Here is a 23,252-nt window from a genome sequence, read left to right as displayed (position 1 = left end):
GTAAAAATGTTTTGTCTCATGTCCTTGAGTAACCTAGTATACTGTTTTGTCACAATTTTTAATATGAAAGAATGAAAATTCTGTAAACAAGGGTCATATTTGAAAGATAATGTGATATTATTAAACATACTAGCTGAAATTTTGTCTTTCATATTATGAAGGACAAAAAGTATGAAAATTCCATTTAATGGTTAACATATTGTCTTGTGTATAAGGTAAAAAATACCAGTTTTCTTTGGATTAAGAGGTCATGTGAGTAGAATAAGAAAGCAAGGTATACTTATTATATAGCTAAATGGACTTAAACTGCCCTGCAGTTGAAAGCAACTGATCCACTGCGATGCACTCTATTAAAGGTCATAATTGTGGAATTATAGCTACACATGTGATGATAAATCCTAGTACATTCTAAAATTGTATAACAATGTCAGTTTATCTCCAATTAATTTCAAATACAGATAGCCCATGAAATGACTGCAGTGCCTAAAAAGAATTTGCTATCTGAACAAAATATAACTAGAAGCATGACTGCCCTAGGTTTGCCTATAAATAGCAAAGCTAGTTTTGTGATTTCTGCCAAGCATGCAGCTTCAATGGCCTTATAAGAGATTGCTTCTCTTCTCTTGGGTCCAACTTTGTCAGGAGATACTTGGAATGGTGGTGGAGGAGGGAGGTACCTGGCAGAGCCACACAGGCCTGGTAAATCAGCTTCAACAACTAGCCGCATGATAGTTGTCAGCTGGCTGTCATGGCCAGTTCTGGTTACCAACAGTTAGAAACTGGATAAAATAGGAGTGTTTTCTCCTTCACTCTCCCTTAATGCAGATTTTTCTGAGTCGTGTTAGTTCTCAAAGAATTTGCAAATGTAGATCATGGAACATCTGTAGCCTGTGCTGGATTGGTGTTATTTTTATATTTCAAGTTAAAAAAAAAATTTACACCATAATAAATGTTCTTGGATAACCTTCCATACTTACACTGGTTTTAAATCAGGCCTAGTGAAAGAGCACATTCCTCATAACAATAATGACTAACTTTTGGATGGAGAAGGAAATGGCAACCCACTCCAGTACCCTTGCCTGGAAAATCCCATGGGACAGAGGAGCCTGGTGGGGTACAGTCCATGGGAGTAGCAAAAGAGTTGGGCATGACTTAGTGACTAACCTAAGAAGATATAGTAAAGCTTCCTTTGCCAGGGTGAGGGTCTCCTGAAGATGTCACCAGGTCACCATGGAGAGATGTGCTGCCAGACATCTTTCCAAAGGCCTTTTAATGAGCAATGAATTCAGAATTGCTCTCACAGAATCTGATCATTACCAATGGAAAAGCAAGGTCAATGGCACCTCCAAAGGTAGTTTTTCGTCTGTTCATAAGTCTATACGCTTATTATCACATGTAGAATCTTGGCTACTCCAATAAAGTATGCCTTTCTGTCCTGAGACTGAAGAAGCCAAACACCAACAGTACCCTTCTCTGTTAACTCCAGCCTTATTTCTTCATGATCTGTACACAGTCCAGAAGCATCATTTAATAATATTTGAAATTTTAAAATATATGTATGTGTGTGTGTGTGTGTGTGTGTGTGTGCTGAGTCGCTTCAGTCATGCCTGGCTGTTTGCAACCCCGTGGACTGTATCCGCCAGGCTTCTCTGTCCATGGAATCCTCCAGGCAATAATACTGCAGTGGGTAGCCATTCCCTTCTCTAGGGGATCTTCCCAACCCAGGAACTGAACCTGCAGGCAGATATTTTACCATGTGAGCTACCCTAACGTAACCAGAGTACAACTATGGAGACCAGAAATTGGCATTGCTGCAATATTATTAGCCAATATTAAGAGTGTATTCTGATTTTGCCAAATGTCCTACTAATATCTTTTTTTCAGGTCAGGCTCCCATCCAGATTCCTGTACTGCATTTAATTGTTATGTTTCCTTAGTCTCATCTTGTCTGGAGAAGTCTTTCTCTCTTTTCCCTAACCTTAATACTTTTGAAGGGTCCTGGCCAATTATTTTGTAGAATGTTTCCATTTCGATTGGCTTCAGGCTTTCTTGTGGTAAAAACTGGTTTATGTATTTTTGGCAAGAATATCACAGTAATGACCCTGTGCCTGCCTCATGTGTTGATCAGAGGGTACACAATGTCAGGATGTCTTGTTGCTGCTGAGCTAAGTTTTGGGCACTTAGTTAAGGTCTACTGGGTTACTCCACTGCAAAGTTACTGTTTTTCCCATTGGAATTAATAAATATCTTGGGAGAAAATGCTTTAAGACTATGCAAATATGCTGTTTCTCATAATATTTTTTGCCTATTATTTTATATTCCATATATTTCATTGCTACTCTTTACCTGCAATAATTATTACTTGGTATCTGCCAAGTAATGCTGATGTATTTTATTTCTATTAGAATTAAATTATTAGACTTCTACTGTAAAGAAAAACTGTTCCTTCTTCCCTTATTTATTCAGTTATTACGTCAGTATGGACTCATGAATATTGATTTTGTTCTATGGATTATAATTCACTACTGTAACTATTTTGTTCCCCCCAATTATCCCAGGTTTGGCCATTTGGGAGCCTCTTTTGGTAGGCTCTTGTGTCCTTTGACATATCCACGTCATTTTTTAAAAGGATTTTGTTACTCTTTGGCACCACAGCTTGCAGCAAGTTCATTTTGCTCCAGCCAGGAACTCAGTCATTTCTTCAAAGAGCCCTAGTTCTTTTAATTGGTGATTGATATTTAGAAACAAAATTTGGCTGCAAGGCTTGCTGACAGAGCTAGAAAACCTGTGTACACAACCACACATAAGCACCTTTTTCTCTCCGTCTGTTGAATTACTTCCCTGTTAAAGACTATCCTGATATTTCTAATTACAACCCAATACCACTTATTTCCTTCTCCCTTTGTTTATTTGTAATGCCTTTCTCCAGCAGGGAGAAATTTGACTTTCATTATTCATAATATGTTTACTTATTTCCTCAAACCTAGTATACATGTAAAGAAGTTTTAGAATTGTGCCTCTATAATCCCTATGAGAAACAAATTTACTAACTAGACTGTAGTGTTTGGGTACAATTCGTTTTGTCTTTAGCTTTACAGTGTATAGCAAAAATACCAACTTCCAAAATTACTCAGGTTAGATCTCTCTTTCTTGACTCCTTTCAATGTAGTCATGTTGTTCATTTGTAGTACAGCTGGGTTCATTTGTTACTATTTGTGTTCCATTGGGTCCCTGGACACATAGAGGCTAATCTTAATTATTATTTATTTGGGAGGTACATGAAACATTATAAAGAATAGAGGCATTACTTTGCTAACAAAGGTCCATATAGTTAAAGCTATCATTTTTCCAGTAGTCATGTATGGATGTGAGAGTTGCACCATAAAGAAGGCTGAGTGCCAAAGAACTGATGCTTTCAAACTGTGGTTTGGAGAAGACTCTTGAGAGTCCCTTGGACTGCAAGGAGATCCAACTAGTCAATCCTAAAGGAAATCAATTTGAGTATTCATTGGAAGGACTGATGCGGAAGCTGAAGCTCCAATTCTTTGGCCACCTGATGCAAAGAGCTGACTCATGGGAAGTGACCCTGATGCTGGGAAAGAAGGCAGGATGAGAAGGGGATGACAGGACGAGATGGTTGGATGGTATCACCGACTCAATAGATTTGAGTTTGAGCAAACTCTGGGAGATGGTGAAGGAGAGGGAGCCTGGCATGCTGCAATCCATGGGGTCACAAAGAGTCGGACACAACTGAGCAACTGAGCAATAAAATGTGAAACATTACTGTAGTTCTAAGAGTCAGAATGATATGATAAGACAATCTCAAAAAGTTTCACTCCTATGAAATGTGATCTGTTGTATAGCATTTCGTCCCCTCATTCTTTCTACCCCATTCCCACTCACCAACTGTAGCTTATCAATTTCATTAATTTTTGTTTTTTTTTTCCTTTGCACACAGATATGTTTTCTTATATATTGATCTCATTTTAATGTCTTTTTGTGGTACCAGAAGTTTGAATGCTGTTTGGTAGTTTTCTCTCTTAAAGGTATTATTTATCATTGGTATATTCTTACCACTAATGTATTAGAAAGCTAATGAAACTATCATTTTCTTTCTCGAAAATTATTTTGGGGATTTTTTTTCTAGGCTGAAAATTAGAATATGAGTTTTTATGGTCTCATTAGCGCTTAGCTGTCTATTCCTTTATAGGATTTGTCTAAAAAAATGGTAACATAAAACAAGCTGTAATGTTTTTCAAGTTTTAGCACATTATATCTATATTTTAGCAAAATATTTAAAATTTTTCTTTCTCCTTATTAAATTGAATTATTTCAAGTGTCAGTGAGAGCTGCTAGCCTGTTACATGAACTGTGTAGTTTTTGCTTCTAAAAGTCTTGCTGAATAGCTTTTCTTGTACACAAAGCAAAATGAATCATGTTCCCAATTCTCTTGAGTAGTATAGCGGTGCATTTCATTTTGTGCTCTTTCTCTTTTCAAACCCTCTGCAGGCGTTTGGGCAGTCCTTCTCCATCCACCGTAAGGTTGCTGAGGATGGAGAGACTCGGGAGGAGACACTTCTGCAGGAGTCAGCATCGAAGGAAGCTTACTATCTGGGGAAGATCTTGGATATGCAGAACGAACTGAAACAGAGCCGGGCTGTGGTCACTAATGTCCAGGCAGAAAATGAGAGGCTCACAGCCGTCGTGCAGGATCTGAAGGAGGTAAACACATAGCAAACATATCCCCTGTGAGAGAGCTGTGGGAGAGAGAAGATAAAATTCTTGCTAGGAAAGAGGAGTAAACCTTTTTCACTAATCAGAGGAGCTATATTAAACAAGAAGCACATAATGTCAATGCCAGCAATTTTTTCTGCTTTTTTAGTGAAATGAAAGCTTGTTCTGAGGTGAGCTTTTCTCTCTCTTATCATTTGTTGAGAATTAAAGCCTTTATTTATTGAGTACTTGGGACCTGGTCTTGCTATTTCTGCAGAGGTGTTTAAAAAATATAGTGACCTTAACATTTCCTTCCCTTTACCTGTTTCAGTACAATGTGGAGAGGAATGGTTGACTCTATGCTCAGTGTCAGCACTAATTCAAAATGACGGTGGTGTTAGCACAGGACTCTCTTCACTGAGGGAGAGAGACTGGCGGAGGCGTGTTTTGAGGGAGTCTGAGAGTCTGGCGTTAGAGAACCATAAACTGTTTTGCTGGTTTTAGACAAGCAGCAAATTATAGCTGGTATGAATCAGATTAGGAGCCTTCTTCATTCCCAGGGCCTCCCCTGAATTCACTCTTTCCCTTCAGATTTGTACTTAGCAGCATCACATGCCAGATGGTTTCAGAGTGGCAGAGTCATTCTGCCCTGCGGGGAGGAGGTGATCCTGGGGACAGAAATAGCCAGAAGCAGCTTCATCCACTACCCTTTTAGGAGTAGTTTTGAAAACTTCATATTAAATTGTTCACTCCATTTTTTGATTAAGAAAGCTGTAGAAGATGTGCAAGTATCCTCTGATTCCTACACCAGCGCAGTGGAGGTTAATGAACAAATTCCGGGTAGACTACCAAGTAGACTCATTAACTGAGCATAATAATAGAAAGACATTGGGTGAAAAAATTGTTTGATATTGTGAAATGCAACCAAAGCAACCCACTGATACCCTTCTCTTGAAATTAGTGGCGTATTACTAGTAAAGTTTCATTATTATGAGAGATAAATTGTCCAAAATTTACTTAAATTTAATCAATAATTTACATTAGCCTGTGACCATATTACAATGAAGTCAGTGAATATTGACAGTAAAGTATCTGCTTTACCTAGTTTGTTGCCTTTGGGCATGCCCCGAATATAGCAGTATGACTCTGGAGACAAAGAAAGGAGCCAACCAAGGGGAATTTAGTGCTGGGTACCGAGAAGAACATGAGAGTTTTCAGGACACTCTGTCTCATTTTCCTAAATGATTGTTAAAAAACAAAGCCCATCTCCAGTTCTTCATTTGTCGCATCTGTATGTGCTGGGTTTTCATCATCACTTGCTTGTCCTTTGGAGTACCAGACCTCCTCCTCCAAGTGGACTCAAAGTGCCATAGGTTACTTTCCTGGATTAAGCAAAGCCAAAAACATCCACAGGCACCCTCACCACCATGAACAGCAGGCTCACATAGCAGGTTGGCAGAGGGACTGTGACATGGGCAACCTGTGCCTTGGGTACCCATGTGCAGGTGGTTTGTATAGGACTGAAACCAGTGAGTTGGGCAGTTTTGGTTGCCAAATGGATGGATCTTCTGAAAGCTGCACACCATATCTTGTGCGTGGCAGTTGCAGCTGAGGGAAGAATAGCAAAGGTTGAGGAAACAGTGTCCATAGATGATTTTCTGTTGATGCAAGACAATGGGGATTGACAGAGGATCCTCACTTACACCATGCTTGATTGCACTTCCCAAGGAGTAGGCTTATGATAAGCAACAGGAGTTGGTTATGAATGAGCATGCAAAGTAGAAATGAAGAAATGAACTGAGGCCATAAAGGAAACAAAATGTTGAGAACCCCTTCATTCAGATCATTTCTCAAATTTTAGTGAGCACCAGAATAACCTAGACGACTCATCGAAACCTAGTCTTGTGCTCCACCCCCTAAAATTCTGATTCTAGGTGGAATTCAAGAATTTGCATTTCCAACTAATTCACAGCACATAGAGACCACACTTTAAGAAACATAATTTAAAAAAAAAAAGAAACATTAATTTAGACTTCTTTTTGGCTGGATATTAGAGTATCATAAGGCTCACAATTTGGGGAATTGCTGAATGATTTCTTGGTTATAATCCTTTGATTTCTATGCAGTTTCGATGGTTGATTTGCAGTAAGAGAATAACTTGTTACATCCAAATTTATGTATTTTTTCAATCTAAAACAGCTCAAGGCACTATAGCTATTTGGGTTTGTCGGTAACTAAAAGAAAAAAATAGGTGGTCAGTTTCCTGGTTTTCTAAGTGTGCCAACAGTGTATCTATTAATATTCTTTCTGATGGGCCGAAAGCTAGTGAGTGGTATTACTATACCCCAGAGCCCTGCTGTTTTTCATGCAGACCTTAGGTTTAATGTCACTAATAAAATTATTATTAGCATGCAGGGTTGAGTACATTTGGAAAAGGAGAAAAGGAATAAATTCAGTCTCTTGGTATGTTGATATAGACTTTTGATGACTGGTGTTAAACTGAAATCCCAGATTTGTTTTTATTGTAGTCTCAGTTTTATTTGTCTTTTTGTATTCTGGGTATGGAGGGTGCATAGTGACTGAAAGAGAGACGTGATAAGACCATGAGAAGTAGACAAAGATAACCAGTGCAAAACATAGTAAATCATCAGCTTGACAGGTGCTGTGTGAATTTGATAAGTTCATTAATGGAATTATTTTTATTTACTAAAAGGACTAATCTCTAATTTCAGTAGAATCATCAATACTGGTAAAGGTACCTGTGTTTATATGTGTGCTGTGTGTGTTATGGACATTTTACACTCACATTTGCATGCACGCATGCATGCATGCATGTGTGTGTGTGTGCATCTGTATTTCCACGGTCAAATTCTTTTCTATATATGGTATGTATAGGATAGTATAGTGCAAAAAATGGAAGCATTTCTGAATTAGGCGATAGAAGATCAATATTCTAGTCTCAGCTAGAATTTGTTAAAGATTATTTTATTATATAGTGAATATGTAATAAACAAACTGTTACCATTAATAACTTTCTGAATCCTCCATAAAAATATTATTGAAGATATCATTTATTATGTAGGTCCATATTCTTAGGTTAAAGAAACATTAGGTAAATACCTCTCTGAATTTATTGCCTTGAAAATTCTTTCTGTTGAGATATGAATCAGATGGTAGGAATTACAATATGTTTTTATTATTGCTTTAGTTATCGAAAAGCTCCAGCACTATGTGTGACTGTAAAATCTAACAGATTTTTCATATAATTCTCATTTTTAGACATTTTAAACAGCTTTATTGTATGTGTTTTTAAAGAGTAAACTGCTTTAAATAAGATTTTTAAGGACAGAGAGTATAAAGGAAAAATGTCACAAAAAAATTTGGTCCAATCAAAGGACCAAATGGGAGTCAATCAAATTAAGTGTTAATCCTTCAGGTCCAGTAACAAAATGTTACCTATTGGTAACATTCGGATATGGTCATTTTATATTTTAAAAGTTGCTTAATTCATATGATTTTCATCACGTCTGAAGCTCCCTTTTCCCCTCGGTGGAATATAAACCAGATTTTATAATATACCAGCTTAATTTTCAGAAATCTATTATAGCCACACCTATGAATTTGGACATGTAGCCACCTTAAGTGATTATTTGATAAAGACTACTCCCAGATCAATAATTCTTTCTCCAATAACCTGGAATGGTCATGTAGCCTTTATTCAGACACTTTTAGCACTCTGGAGACGGTAAACTCTGAATCTTTCCAAGGAAGAGACTGTCTTTTGTCTGTCATTTATCTTGGTATTTCCCAGGACTCAGTATAGTTCCTGGTCAAAAGCAGACATTTGAAAAAAAATGTTTGTTGAGTTGAACTGTACAGAAATAACTTATGTTAGGAGTTAACTACTTCTGGTTTGAATTCCAGATGTGCTACTTAGCAACTATGTGATATTGGACAAGTCACTTTTGTTCTGTAAGCATCACTTTCCTCACTTCTGACCTAGAGATGGTAATATTAACGTAAGGTCCTATATATTATACAGGTCCTATGTCCAATGCCGTACACATACGAGATGTTAAATTACTGTTAATTCCTATCGTCCAGCTACCTCCCAAGGCTGCCCATCGTGCTGCTGCACAGCTCCAATTGTTAAACTGCCCTTTTTTGTTCAGTGAAAAATTGATTCTCTGTAATTTTCACTAACTGGTCATATTCCTAGCCAGTGGATCTACAGAGAATACTTTTTTTTTAAAGTTTTCTATTCCACTTGAAAATTTTAGCCCATGCCCCACAACTTAAAATATTTGGAAAGAGCAGTCTTATTTTCTCTTTTTCAAACTAAACGCATCTAGATGCCTCAGCATCCTGGTTATTACCTTCTTAGACTGACCTCCAGTGTCTCTTAAAAATGTGTGTCTGCTCTTTAACCACATACTATTGACTATCTTTACCCGACTGGAAATTTTTGAAAATGTGAACTGCTGGATGTAGGGTTTGAGTTCCTTATCTTAGGGTTTTCATCTTTTTAGATTTTCTATTTTGAAATCATACATGAATTTATTCAACAGAGGTCTCTTCAGTGCTTGCTATGAGTCAGATGCTTGGGTACCTGAAAGCATCAGTGAACAAAATTCAACAATGAGTGGTTGTTTTCAATGCTAAGGCAACTCAGTGTGTTCAGAAACTCTATCTATACCTTAGTATCTCCGGAGATAGTGAGCTGTGTTTTAGACAACATGTAGTATAGATGAAATGTTTGTGTCCCCCCCCCCCCCCCCCCGCCAGCTTTAATATGTTGAAACCTAATCCCTGATGTGATGGTGTTTGGAGGTAGGGCCTTTGGGGATGATTAGGTCATGAGAGTGGAGCCCTCATGAATGAGACTGTATAAACACTGCAGAGAAGCTCCCTCACCCCTTCTACTATGTGAAGACACAGCAAGAAGGTGGCCGTCTCTGAACCAGGAAGTGGGCCTTCACTTGACATTGAATCTGCTGTTGCCTCAATTTTAGACGTCCTAGTCTCCAGAGCTATGAGAAATAAATGTCTGCTTAAGCCACCTAACCTATTGTGTTATTTTAGAGCAGCTCACATGGACAAAAAAAAATTATAGCATTGTGTACAGTTTACAATTGTACAGTAAATTACCCTCATCTTAGTCTCATTAAAACCACAGATCAGAAAAAAAAAACAAAACACAGATCGGTGGTACCTGCTGTGACTAAGCAAGAAACATCTAAACAGTCGATCAGATGTGTGATTAAACTTCTCATTTTTCCATGTAAACATAATAATAACACCTCTCCTTTGTCTCATGATATTTATGAGGATAAAATATTTTTCATGAAAGTGCTTCACAAGAAGTAGAGGACTATGTTAGTGTTATTTACTGTTTCAAAGTTTGGTAATCAGACTTATTTACACACAGCAAGACAAAAACAATAAATGTAGAAAGATGTATTGGGATCTTCTGTCAGAAGGCCCCAGCACCTTCAGCAAGAAGTAATGGCTGACATCCTGACACCAAAATAAGAAACATCACATGTTTAAAAGCCCATAGGTTGCAAGAGAGTCTTCTAGGTGTTTTTTTTTTTTTTTTTTTTCCATTTATTTTTATTAGTTGGAGGCGAATTACTTCTAGGTGTTTTTAAATACTATCAGTGTAAATAGCCTGTTGTACCTGGCTGGTTCTCAAACGAGTCACTGCATTATTTCTCAGTACAACATTGAATGTGCTTACTGGTGGGGAGAAGTTGAACTATTTAAATTAAGGCATCCAATAATAACAAAGCTTTTCTTATAGTCTCTGAGATCTGGTTAAATGATTGGTCAGTGATAGCTGGATTTACACACAGCTGAATATGATTGAGACTTCCAATGAATGATGATTTTCCATTCTGTAAAGGCATAGCTTGGCTATAGCTGAAAAGTTATTTCCCTGAAATATTCCAGTTTCTGTCCTGCTCTTTGTACTTGTTGGGAATGGACCTCACACCTCCCTGAAATGTTGCAAAGTGTCAAAAAGTGACTTTTTAAATTTAATTTAAAAAGAATGATCACTCTTTTTAATTGGTTTAAATAATATGATACCTAACATTTATGAGAGCTTATCATATACCAAGCATGATACTCAGCATTTTACGTTCCTTCAGTTATCTCACCTAATTCTCTTAAACTTATGAGGCATGTACTGTTTCTATTCCCCCCTTTATGGGTGAGACAGAGAGGCTAATAATTTGTCCACCAAGTAGTCAGACTGTTGTCCTAAACCAGGCATGGTTAAGAGTCCTTGCTTCTTTCCCACACTTGCTGAGCTCCAATAAACACAACATCCCTATTACCATCATATTACCATCATCAAGAATTTGAAAGCAAAGTTCAGCAATATTCAAACAGTTCGCTTTTGAATTATTGTGATTTCATTGTGCCTTTAGGAATAATAATTTACATCAATGAGTTTTTTTATAGGATTAATTTTAAATTACAGGTTCACAGAATTTTTAAAATGTATGTGTGGGTAGTTCTGTGAATTTTAACAAATATAGATTTATGTAACCACATTTAGGATGCAGAAGTTTTCTCACTCCCAAAATCTGCCATCTCCTCTTCTACTCCTTTGCAGTCATACCCTCCCCCCTTCAATCTCTGATAGTCAGTCTTCTGATTCCTATCACTGTAGTTGTGTCTTTTCAGGCATGTCATGTAAATGGAACTGTATGGTACGTAACCTTTGAGAGTGGGTTCTTTCCCTCAGCATAATGCCTCTGAGATTCATCTAGTTGTTGCCTATCAGTTGTGTTCCTTCCCTTTTATTGTCAAATACTACCATATGCATACACCACAGTTTTGTTTTACTTTCTAATCAGTTCACTTATTGAACATTTTTCAGAATTTGGCAATTACAAATAGAGCTGCTATGTACATTCATGTACATTTATATTTTACTGTGAACATAAGTATTCATTTTTCTACAATAGATAGCCAGGAAAAAAGGAGTTTGTGGATGCATCGCTGGTATCCTGGCAGGTTTGATTAAAGAGAGTCTTTGCAGGTTCTTTTAAGGTTGCTTCAATTTTCTCACTGAAGGAAGCAAGGTTAGCAGCTGAGAGGGAAGATGGGGTGTGGGGTATTTGAGGATAGAGAAGTGGTGACATAATCACTTAGAAGAGTGTGAGTCACTAAGGTATGATCTTGGAAATGCATGGTTGACAGGAGAGGATCCCCCAAGAGGAGGAATTCCAGGAATTGAGATCATCTTTATGCATATTGAGAATACTAGGAATTAAGACCAGGAGTTCAGGAAGCATTGGCAGTGAACCAGGAGCTAAAGTCTTAGAAAAACGAGGGGGAATGAGTTGGTGTTTGATAAGGGGCAAGAACGGTGCTGAGCAGTGGATAGTATGCAGTGTCTGAGCCTCTCCTACTGCTGTTACCCTGTTCCTTGAGGAAGTTAGTGTTAATTTGGTTTTTTAAAATGTACATTTAAAAAAAAAGGTACATTTACTAACTTAAAAAAATCTCATGATGACATGAGATTTAAAGCAGGTAGTTTTAGGGGTGAAGAAGAAGGAGAATGAATGAAACAGCCATAAGAGGCATCTCACCTCCAGGTCCACGCTTGAGAGAGTTGCAGGGGAAACAATGTTCCCAAGGGAGAATCAGGTTTCCAATAATTGAGGAGGGCGCTATTCACGTCAGTAAAATCATCATGCCTGCTGTAATCACATATGCTCATGAAGTCGGTGAATACTGATTAAAACGCATGCCTTGTTGTAAGAAGCATATACATTTAATTACCCTTTATTTTTAAAGTCATAAAACCAGTTTTTTTGTTTGTTTGCTTGTCTGTTTTAATTTTGAAAGCTCTGCCATGTTTGTTTCTAGCAGGTGCTGATGGTCACTTGCCACATTCCTACTGGGTTGTCCTTGTAGGTAGCAAGTAGATTCTGGTCATCTGCAGATAATTTCTCTTTTTAAGAGCTGAAAATACCTTTTTCCTATGATTTGGAAAGTTAAGTTGTATTTGTCAATGAGAAATAACAGAACAACTTTTAAATAGCTCTCAAAACAACGTCAGTTGATCTTTAGTCAAAATAATTTTAGTCTTTTTCGTCGTTATTTTGGGGAGGTAATAAGGACCAGCATCTCCATAATCCCAAACATTCTAGGGAAAACTTCAAAATTGAAGGCATGTGTAAATGTTGCATCCAGCATCCAGCTGTTGGACAGCATTAGGACACAGGTTCAAAATACTACCATTTTCATTTGTGAATCATTTCTTTCTGCATTAGGCAATAAGAAGAGGCATCAACTTCTGACCTGATAATGACAATTGGATCAACTTCCTGTGTAACAGCCAGTCATTAAACTAGTGCCAAATATAAAATTAAATGGGAAACTTCAAGCAGTCAAGCTAATGTTAGAAATGGCAAGGAAGCTTTGCTTGGGGCAGGATGTTGTTGTTTAGTCGCCAAGTCATTTCCAACTCTTTGCGACCCCATGGACTGTAGCCCACCAGGCTCCCCTGTCCATGGGATTTTCAGGCAAGAATACTGGTGTGCATTGCCATTTCCTTCCCTAGTGGTGGGTCTTCCCAACTCAGGGATCAAACCCACATCTCCTGCTTAGCAAGTGGTCTTTACCACTGAGCCACCTGGGAAACCCTTGGGGCAGGATGCAGAAATGGCAACTCTGGAGCTGGCATAGGTTAAAAAATAAAATCTCTTTTTTTTAAAATATTCATGTGTAGTTTCTTTACAGTTTCTAAGATCATCGGGTTTTATCAGTTATCATTCAGCATTTAAAAAAAAATAAGCAGCAAAAGCAGTCTACTTTTTTAAAATGTAGAACTGGTATGGTATATACTTGATGTATATATCATATATATATATATGTATGTATGTTATATATATGAATTATATATGTAATATATATATAGGTATCTTTCTTTTCCTTTCCTTCCTTCTTTCCTCTTTCTACCTACCCTCCCTCCCTTCTCTTTCCTGTCTTGTGAATTATGGTCAAACACCAGACTTCTACCTCTTGGAACATAAGAATAAAGATCTGTGCACAATTCATTTTGTACACACTGATTCTTGGACTATAAATAGCTTGATTCTGTTTCAAAATTTTTCTTCCACCCCAGGCTCAGATTTTGCTCCCTGTGTGGACTGGGCAGAAGGTATAGTAATGCACAATCAGCATGTCTGCTAGAATGCTTAGAGGACAATTTTAGTCTTTTTTTTTTACATCTTGACCTCTTTCCAAAGAAGACCCTGGTTGGCAGATCTAGCCTGATTAAGATTCTATTCAGGCATTTAATGCTCCTAAGGGAATTTTTAGCTTAATCTAACAGTCAACAATACCTGAATCTACTCAGAACTTAATTTCTTGAAGGTTACAGGAAACTTTTACTTGAGCAAGGCAGAAAGAGCAAATTAATGAGTGAGCTTAGTGATATAATGAATGTTAATATGTATCTTGACTTATACTTTTTAATGCTTAATCAACAAAGATATTTTTTAAAATTCTGTAGGCTGAATCATACTAGATACATTAATATACCCAGATTTTTAACTTTCAATTTATGTGAAAGCAGAATGCATCCCATAAGAAAGGCTATCCACTGGTTAACTACCTATATAGCTTTTTCATCATCATTTGTTCAGTAATGCCAAAAGTATGTTATAAATAGGTTTCTGATAGTGTTTTGGTTTCACTAAAACAATTATTCCAAAGGTATAATTATGATTAAACAATCTCTTCCAAGACTGTCACAATAGTCATAAACCTTCCTGTGTTACATTTTTAAAATCTGGAATATTAAAATGTACTTTGTAATGGACTTTGGCACACAATCTCAAACATACACATTAATAGATTGACACTATTTATGGGCCAAATTATTCCTGTGTCTTGTTGTGGAGTATAGGAGAGAATGCCTGTCTAAAAATGAGGTTGAGATTTGGCTACTTGCACAAAGAAGTGGTCAGCAAGCCTTTTCTGGATGGTAAATTCTGTTGTTAGAATGAAAATACAGAAGAACCTGTCAAGATGGTAATATCTATTTTGTCTAATGGTGTCAATGTAGCAGTGCTTTTTTTGTCTAATATCATTATCTAACTGCTAATGGTGATGAAATGGGCCTTGAGAGTAATAAAAGTCTTGCATCAATATTTGAATCAAACTGTCACTGACAGTGCTTGCCAATGAACTATTGTTTCCCAACTTATTTTTCATTCTCAACACCTTAAAGAGCGGTTTGGGGGCTTCCTTGGTGATATACTCTTCCTTGGTTAACAGTCTGCCCTGCAGTGCAGGGGGATACCTGTTCAATCCCTGGTCTGGGAAGATCCCACATGTCAAGGGGCAATACCAAGTTCCACAACTATTGAGCCCGAGCTCTAGAGTCCTTGAGCCACAACAGGAGAAGCCACAAGAATAAGAAGCCTGCAAGCTGAAACTAGAGAGTAGCTCCCATTCTCTGTAACTAGAGAAAGCCTGTGTGCAGCAGAGAAGACCCAGCACAGAAAAAAAAAAAAGAGCAGTTCAGATATTTTTTTCCCTAATTGCCACTAAACAAAATACTGAGGAATAGGATTTTGTAAGGTAGTGTTGAGCTTGAGAGGATCACAAGCTGTTGTAATATATGACTTTTTTTTGCTTCCCCAAGAATTAATTTTTACCCCTTTGGGGGCTGTATTAATTCTTGAGAGATGCTATAACAAAATACTTGATATTTGGTGGCTTAATGAAAATACAGACATTGTGTTACACTTCTGCAGGACAGAAGTCTACAGTTTACTGGGCTAAGTTGTTGGCAGGGCTGTACTTCCTGTAGCACCTTGGTGGTGCTAGAAGAATGTCTTTCTCCTCATCCAGCTTCTAGGACTGCACCCCCTTGCATTTATTGACTCATGGCCCCTTTCTCTACATTTCAAAGCCAGCATTATAGCATCTTATTTCAGTGTCATATCACCTTCCTCTTTTGTGTCAGATCTTCCGCTGCTTCCCTCTGATAAGTGTAAGTGTTAACTCCCTCAGTTGTGTCCAACTCTTTGTGACTCCATGGACTGTAGCCCACCAGGCTCTTCTGTCCATGGAATTCTCCAGGCAAGAATACTGGAGTGGGTTTCCATTCCCTTCTCCAGGGATCTTCCCAATGGTGGGATCAAACCAGGGCCTCCTACACTGCAGGCAAATTCTTTACCGTCTGAACCACACTGATTTACCCAGAATCCAGGATAATTTCTCTCACTCAAAAATCTTAACTTAATCACATCTGCAATGTCTCTGTTACCACATAGGCTACCACATCCACAGACTCTACGACTTAAGACCTAGATATTTTTGGAGGCCTTTATTCAGCTTACCACAGAGGTAATACCAACCCCTACTGGAAATACCTATTCTACACCATTAAAAAAAGGAAAGAAAGAAAGAAGAAAAAAGGTAATAAATATGTAGCTTTTAAAGTATATATATTTTTAATTTTATTTATTTTGGCTGTGTTGGGTTTTTGCTGTGTGGGCTTTTCTCTAGATGTGAAGAGCAGGGGCTTACTCTCTAGTTACAGTACGTGGGCTCCTCATGTGGTTTCTCTTGTTGCAGAGCGCAGGCTCCAGGGTGCTCAGGCTCAGTTGTCGTGCCTCCCAGGCTCTAGAGCACAGGCTCAGTAGTTGTGGCACATGGTCTTAGTTGATCCACAGCATATGGGACCTTCTCAGATCAGAGACCAGACCCGTGTCTCCTGCATTGGCAGATGGATTTTTTTACCACTGAGCCACCAGGGAAGCCCTGTAACTTTTGCTGGTAATCAATTTTTTACTATATCCTAATCTTCTTGGGGCATTTGCCGTTGGAACAGAATATATGATTAACATTAGTAAGATTCAGAAGCCAAAGAGTTGGTGATGCCCATCTTATTATGATGTACTAACCCATCCATTTACTTTGCATCACTGTTTCTGCTGGAGTCAGTCAGCAGAGAACGGCAATGACACTCCAAGGTCAGACAGTGTTACTACTTAATTCTAATTATAATGGGCAAATCCACCATTAAAGTTCAGATTGAGAGAAATTCTACTGAGTTAGCAAATGTCTTCAATGTATATGTGTAGATCATCATGTGTAACCACAATTTTTCAGACTCTCTGGCAAAGAGAAATGAAAATTCTGTGCTGTATTTTAATTTGCTGCAGAATTTCTTGTTCAAGAACGACCATTCTATTGAGCACCACTCTGCAAATCAACCTCTATAAGAATGTTGAGGAATAAAATGAATACATAATTAATTCTAGTACTGGAAGCCATGTCTCTCCCCCTGGGCTGCTTCTTTGAAGATAGCTGCCTGAAGTAAAACAGAAAACACCTATCTGACATCCTCTAAGCACACAGCCTGATTAGAGCCCTCTGGGAAACATCCAGTGGATACCACTTGGCTCTCCAGCCTAAGTATTATTAATTAAAGACTCAATGACAAGGTCTTCTTTGTTTATTGTAATGGTGATCTTAGATGGTGCTAATTGATCACTTCTCTTTTAAGAATCCATGTGTTGTGCTCTCATTTGAAATGCGTAGAGGTTATCATGGAGATTGAATAATAGATTTAGTATAAAAATAAGTTGAATTCAACAAGAATACTTTTGAAATCAACTGGTTTCTTAGTGCTCAGCTCCAGCTGCTTTTGGAGATAGACTTTCCCTGATACAGACTCCATGCTCTTAATGCAGGAGAGCCGGGTTCAATCCCTGGTTAGTAAACTAGCTCCCACAAGCCACAACTAAAGATCCCACAAGTCACATGCCACAACTAAGACCCAGTGTGACCCAAATAAATAAATAAATATTTAAAAAAACAAGATTTCGAGAGAATCTTACTGAAGCATAATAATATAATATTTCATGTTGGATGGAGCAGATACACAAAAATAGTTGTATTCAGTAAAATTCCTTGTTGTTGTTGTCTAGTCACTAACTCATGTCCCACTGTTTATGACCCCGTGGACTACAGCACGCAAGTCTCCTCTGTCCTTCACTCTCTCTCGGAATTTGCTCAAATTCATGTTGATTGAGTCAGTGATGCTGTCTAATCATCTCATCCTCTGCCTCCACCTTCTCCTTTTGCCTTCAGTCTTTTCCAGCATCAGGGTCTATTCCAGTTAGTTGGCTCTTTTCATCAGGTGGCCAAAGTATTGGAGCTTCAGCTTCAGCATCAGTCCTTCCAATGAATATTCAGGGTTGATTTCCTTTAGAAGTGACTGGTTTGATCTCCTTGCTTTCCAAGGGACTCTCAAGAGTCTTCTCCAGCATCACAGTTTGAAAACATCAATTTTGCAGCACTCAACCTCTTTTTAGTCCAAATCTCACACCCACACATAGCTTCTGGAAAACCATAGCTTTGACTGTTTGGACCTTTGTTGGCAAAGTAATGTCTTTGCTTTTAAAACCCTGTCTAGGTTAGTCATAGTTTTTCTTCCAAGGAACAAGCATCTTTTAATTTCATGGCTGCAGAAAGTCTGTCACTGCTTCCACTTTTTCCCCTTCAGTTTGCCATGAACTTATGGGACTGGATGCATGATCTTAGTTTTTTGAATGTTGTTTTAAACCAGCTTTTTCACTCTCCTCTTTTACCTTGATCAAGAGGCTCTTTAATTCCTCTTCACTTTCTGCTGTTAGAGTGGTATCATCTGCCTATCTCAGGTTGTTGATATTTCTTCTGGCAATCTTGATTCCTGGTTGTGATTCATCCAGCCTGGCATTTCACATGATGTACTCTACATAGAAGTTAAATAAGCAAGCCTTTGTCTTACTCCTTTCTCAATTTTGAACCAGTTGTTCATGTCCAGTTTTAACTTTCCTACTTGACCTGCATACAGGTTTTTCAGGAGACAGGTAAAGTGCTCTAGTATTCCCATCGCTTTAAGAATTTTCCACAGTTTGTTGTGATCCAAACAGTCAAAGGTTTTAGTATAGTCAGTGGTGCAGAAGTAGGTGTTTTTCTGGAATTCCCTTGCTTTCTTTATGATCCAACAAATACTGCCAATTTGATCTCTGGTTCCTCTGCCTTTTCTAACCCAGCTTGTACATCTGAAAGTTCCCAGTTTACATAGTGCTGAAACCTACCTTGAAGCATAACCTTACTAGCATGTGAAATGAGCACAATTGTACCATAGTTTGAACATTCTTTGGCATTGCCCTTCTCTGGGCTTGGAATGAACACTGACCTTGTCCAGTCCTGTGGCCACTGCTGAGTTGTCCAAATTTGTTCATATTGAATGCAACACTTTCACAGCATCATCTTTTAGGATTTGAAATAGCTCAGCTGGAATCCCATCACCTCCACTAGCTTTGTTCATAATAATGCTTCCTAACACCCACTTGACTTCACACTCCAGGATGTCTGGCTCTAGGCGAGTGAACATACCATTGTGGATATCCAGGCCATTAAGACCTTTTTTGTATAGTTCTTCAATCTATTCTTGCCATCTCTTCTGTTTCTGTTAGATCCTTACCATTTCTGTGCTTTGTCATGTCCATCCTTGCACGAAATGTTCCCTTAATATCTCCAATTTTCTTGAAGAGATTTCTAGCCTTCCCCTTCTATTGTTTTCTTCTGTTTCTTTGCATTGTTCATTTAAGGAGGCTTTCTTATCTCTCCTTGTTATTGTCTGGAACTCTGTATTCAGTTGGGTATATCCTTCCCTTTCTCCTTTACCTTTCATTTCTCTTCTTTCCTCAGCTATTTATAAAGCCTCCTCAGGCAACCAATTTTCCTTTCTTACATTTCTTTTTCTTGGGATTGGTTTTGGTCACTGCCTCTTGTATAATTTACAAATCTCTGTCCATAATTCTTCAGGTACTCTGTCTTCCAGATCTAATCCCTTGAATCTATTTGTCACTTCCACTGTATAATCCTAAGGAATTTGATTTAGGTCATACCTGAATGGCCTATTGGTTTTCCCTACTTCTTTCAATTTAAGTCTGAATTTTGCAATAAGAAACACATGATCTGAGCCACAGTCAGCTCCAGATTTTGTTTTTACTGACTGTATAGAGCTTCTCCATCTTTGACTGCAAAGAATGTAGTAAATCTGATTTTGGGATTGACCATTTGGTGATGTCCATATATAGAGTTGTCTCTTTTACTGTTGGAAAAGGGTATTTGCTATCACTAATGTATTCTCTTGGCACAACGCTGTTAGCCTTTGCCCTGCTTCATTTTGTACTCCAAGGCCAAACTTGCCTGTTGCTCCAGGTATCTCTTGACCTCCTACTTTTGCACTCCAGTCCCCTCTGATGAAAAGGACATCTTTTTTTGATATTAGGTCTATAAGGTCTTGTAAGTCTTCATAGACCCGATCAACTTCAGCTTCTTTGGCATTAGTGTTTGGGGTATAGACTTGGATTACTGTGATAAATAATGGTTACCTTGGAAGCAAACCAAGATCATTCTGTCATTTTTGAGATTGCACTCAAAGTACTGCATTTCAGATTCTTTTTTTGAACCTGAGGGTTAGTCCATTTCTTCTAAGGAATTCTTGCCCACAGTGGTCATTTGAATGAAATTCATATGAATTTTGAATGAAATACAGTCATCTGAATGAAATTCACCCATTTCCATCCATTTTAGTTCACTAATTCCTAAGATGTCAATGTTCACTCTTGACATCTCCTGATTGACCATGTCCAATTTACCTTGATTCATGTACCTATCATTCCAGGTTTCTATGCAATATTGTATTTACTGCATCAGACTTTAGTTTCACCACCAGATACATCCACAACTGAGTGTCATTTTCACTTTGGCCCACTCACTTTGTTCTTTCTGGAGTTATTAGTAATTCCCTTCCACTCTTCCCCAGCAGCATTTTGGACACTTTGTGACCTGAGGTGCTCATCTTCCAGTGTCATATCTTTTTGCCTTTTCATACTGTTCACGGGGTTCTCATGCAAGAATACTGGAGTGGTTTGCCATTCCCTTCTCCAGTGGGCCATGGTTTGTCAGAACTCTCCACTGTGACCCATCTGTCTTTGGTGGCCCTGCACGGTATGACTCATAGCTTCATTGAGTTATGCAAATACCTTCACCATGACAAGGCTGTGATTCATTGAAGTTAAAAGCTTTACATTTTGTTTTAGAGTTAAGTGCAGATTTTTCAGGTGTATTTATCTTCACATTCGCCAAGGTTTAACACTGGGTTATGCACATGTTAGGACTTCCCTGGTGGCTCAGTGGTAAAGAATCTGCCTGCAAGGCAGGAGACCAGTGTTTAATCCCTGGTTAGGGAAGATCCCCTGGAGGAGGACATGGCAACACGCTCCAGTATTCTTGCCTAGAAAAGTCCATGGAAGAGGAGCCTGGTGGGCTGCAGTCCGTAGGGTCGCACAGAGGCGGACACAGCTGAGATGACTAAGCAACAGCAGCAACATGCACCTATTAGCTGAATAAACTTACACAAGTGATTATCCTTTATGGATCTCAATATTGCTATCTTGTAAATGGGAATAAAAGTAACACCTACTGCCACAGGGCTGTTGTGAATCCTTACATGTGATGCACTGGATACTCAGCAGGCAGTGAGTCAGAGTTGGGTTTTGCATTATTTCACTGCTGTTTGCATGTATTTTGGAAATGTTTTTAGGATTATTTCTTTAGAATAGCATTCTAGAAGTAGAATTACTGGATCAAATGGTAAAAGGTTTTTTTTTAAGGTTACACATGTAGTTATATTGCTTTTCTAGAGGATTAAAATAATTTCTGCTTTCATTAGTAATAGAAGAGAACTCCCATTACACCAGGAAGCATTAAGCCCTAGGAAGCATTAAGCTTCATAATTCTTTCAGGTGCTTATTTGATAGCTGAATAGAGGCATTTCAATATTAATTTGTAAGGTCATTGATGGTAGGGACATGGTCTATCTTGTTCATCACTATATCCTAGCACAGAACTTGGTATATACTGGACACCCATTAAAAAAAAAAAGAACAAATGAGTGAATAAGAAATTTGCCACTTTCATTAATTTTTTGGAATAATACATGAATAAATACATTAATTAAGGGATAATTTCTGTAACAATTTTTTGCACATTTATTAGGTTTTAACTTTTCTATTATTTATGTATGCTTCAAGAGATTATTGTTTTTTCTTAATCACTTGCTATGAGTATTATCCCCAGTTTATTTACCTTTGGACTTTATTTACACAGAAATTTTGCTCTGTTTTTACATCTACTGCTTGTTTCCTTTGGGATTCCTTTTAGTGGTTTTAAGAATAGGATGGTTCCATTGCAACAAAAAGAAATATCTAGGAACTGTACAAAAGAACTGTACACAGAAAATTATAAGACACTGATGAAAGAAATCAAAGATGACATAAACAGATGGAGAGATATTCCATGTTCCTGGGTAGGAAAAATCGATATTGTGAAAATGACTATACTACCAAATGCAATCTGCAGATTCAATGTGATCACTACCAAATTACCAATGGCGTTTTTCACAGAACTAGAACAAAGCATTTCATGATTCATATGGAAACACAAAAGACCCCAAATACCCAAAACAGTCTTGAGAAAGAAGAATGGAGCTGGAGGAGTCAACCTTCCTGACTTCAGATTATACTAGAAAGCTACAGCCATCAAGACAGTATGGTACTCGCACAAAAACAGAAATATAGACCAACGAAACAAGATAAAAAGCCCAGAAATAAACCCATGCACCTATGGGTATCTTATTTTTGACAAAGGAGGCAAGAATATACAATGGGGCAAAGACAGACTCTTCAATCAATGGTGCTGGGAAAACTGGAGTGCTACATGTAAAAGAATTAAATTAGAACACTTCCTAATACCATACAGAAAGATAAACTCAAAATGGATTAAAGACCTAAATGTAAGACCAGAAACTATAAAATTCTCAGAGGAAAACATAGGCAGAACACTCAATGACATAAATCAAAGCAAGATCCTCTATGACCCACTTCCTAGAGTAATGGAAATAAAAGCAAAAGTAAGCAAGTCGAACCTGATTAAACTTAAAAGCTTTTGCACAGCAAAGGAAATTATAAGCAAGGTGAAAAGACAATCCTAGGAATGGGAAAAAATAATAACAAATGAAACAACTGACAAAGGATTAATTTCTAAAATATATAAGCAGCTCATATAACTCAATGCTAGAAAAATAAACAACTCAATCAAAAAGTGGGAAAAAGATGTAAACAGACATTTCTCTGAAGAAGACACACAGATGGCTAACAAACACATGAAAAGATGCTCAACATCACTCATTATTAGAGAAATGCAAATCAAAATCACAATGAGATATCACCTCACATTGGTCAGAGTGGTCATCATCAAAAAATCTACAAACAATAAATGCTGGAGAGGGTGTGGAGAAAAGGGAACACTCTTGCACTGTTGGTGGGAATGTGAATTGATATAACCACTATGGAAGTCGGTATGGAGATTCCTTAAAAAACTAGGAATAAAACCACCATATGACCCAGCAATCCCACTCCTAGGCATATACCCTGAGGAAA

General features: G+C 37.9%; 1 protein-coding gene across 9 annotated transcripts in view; it reads left to right on the top strand.

Moving 5' to 3' along the window:
- BICD1 (BICD cargo adaptor 1) overlaps nucleotides 1–23,252 on the top strand; it is a 236,096-nt gene that overhangs the window by 100,860 nt on the left and 111,984 nt on the right. For all 9 annotated transcript variants that reach the window (XM_065939496.1, XM_065939486.1, XM_065939471.1 and 6 more), the window contains exon 2: nucleotides 4,510–4,722. In XM_065939496.1, the coding sequence (XP_065795568.1) occupies nucleotides 4,510–4,722 (213 nt within the window). The remainder of the gene's footprint in view (nucleotides 1–4,509; nucleotides 4,723–23,252) is intronic.

Source organism: Muntiacus reevesi, chromosome 1 (genome assembly GCF_963930625.1).
Source record: "Muntiacus reevesi chromosome 1, mMunRee1.1, whole genome shotgun sequence".
Lineage (NCBI taxonomy): Eukaryota > Metazoa > Chordata > Mammalia > Artiodactyla > Cervidae > Muntiacus > Muntiacus reevesi.
This window is presented reverse-complemented; position numbering and strand designations above follow the sequence as displayed.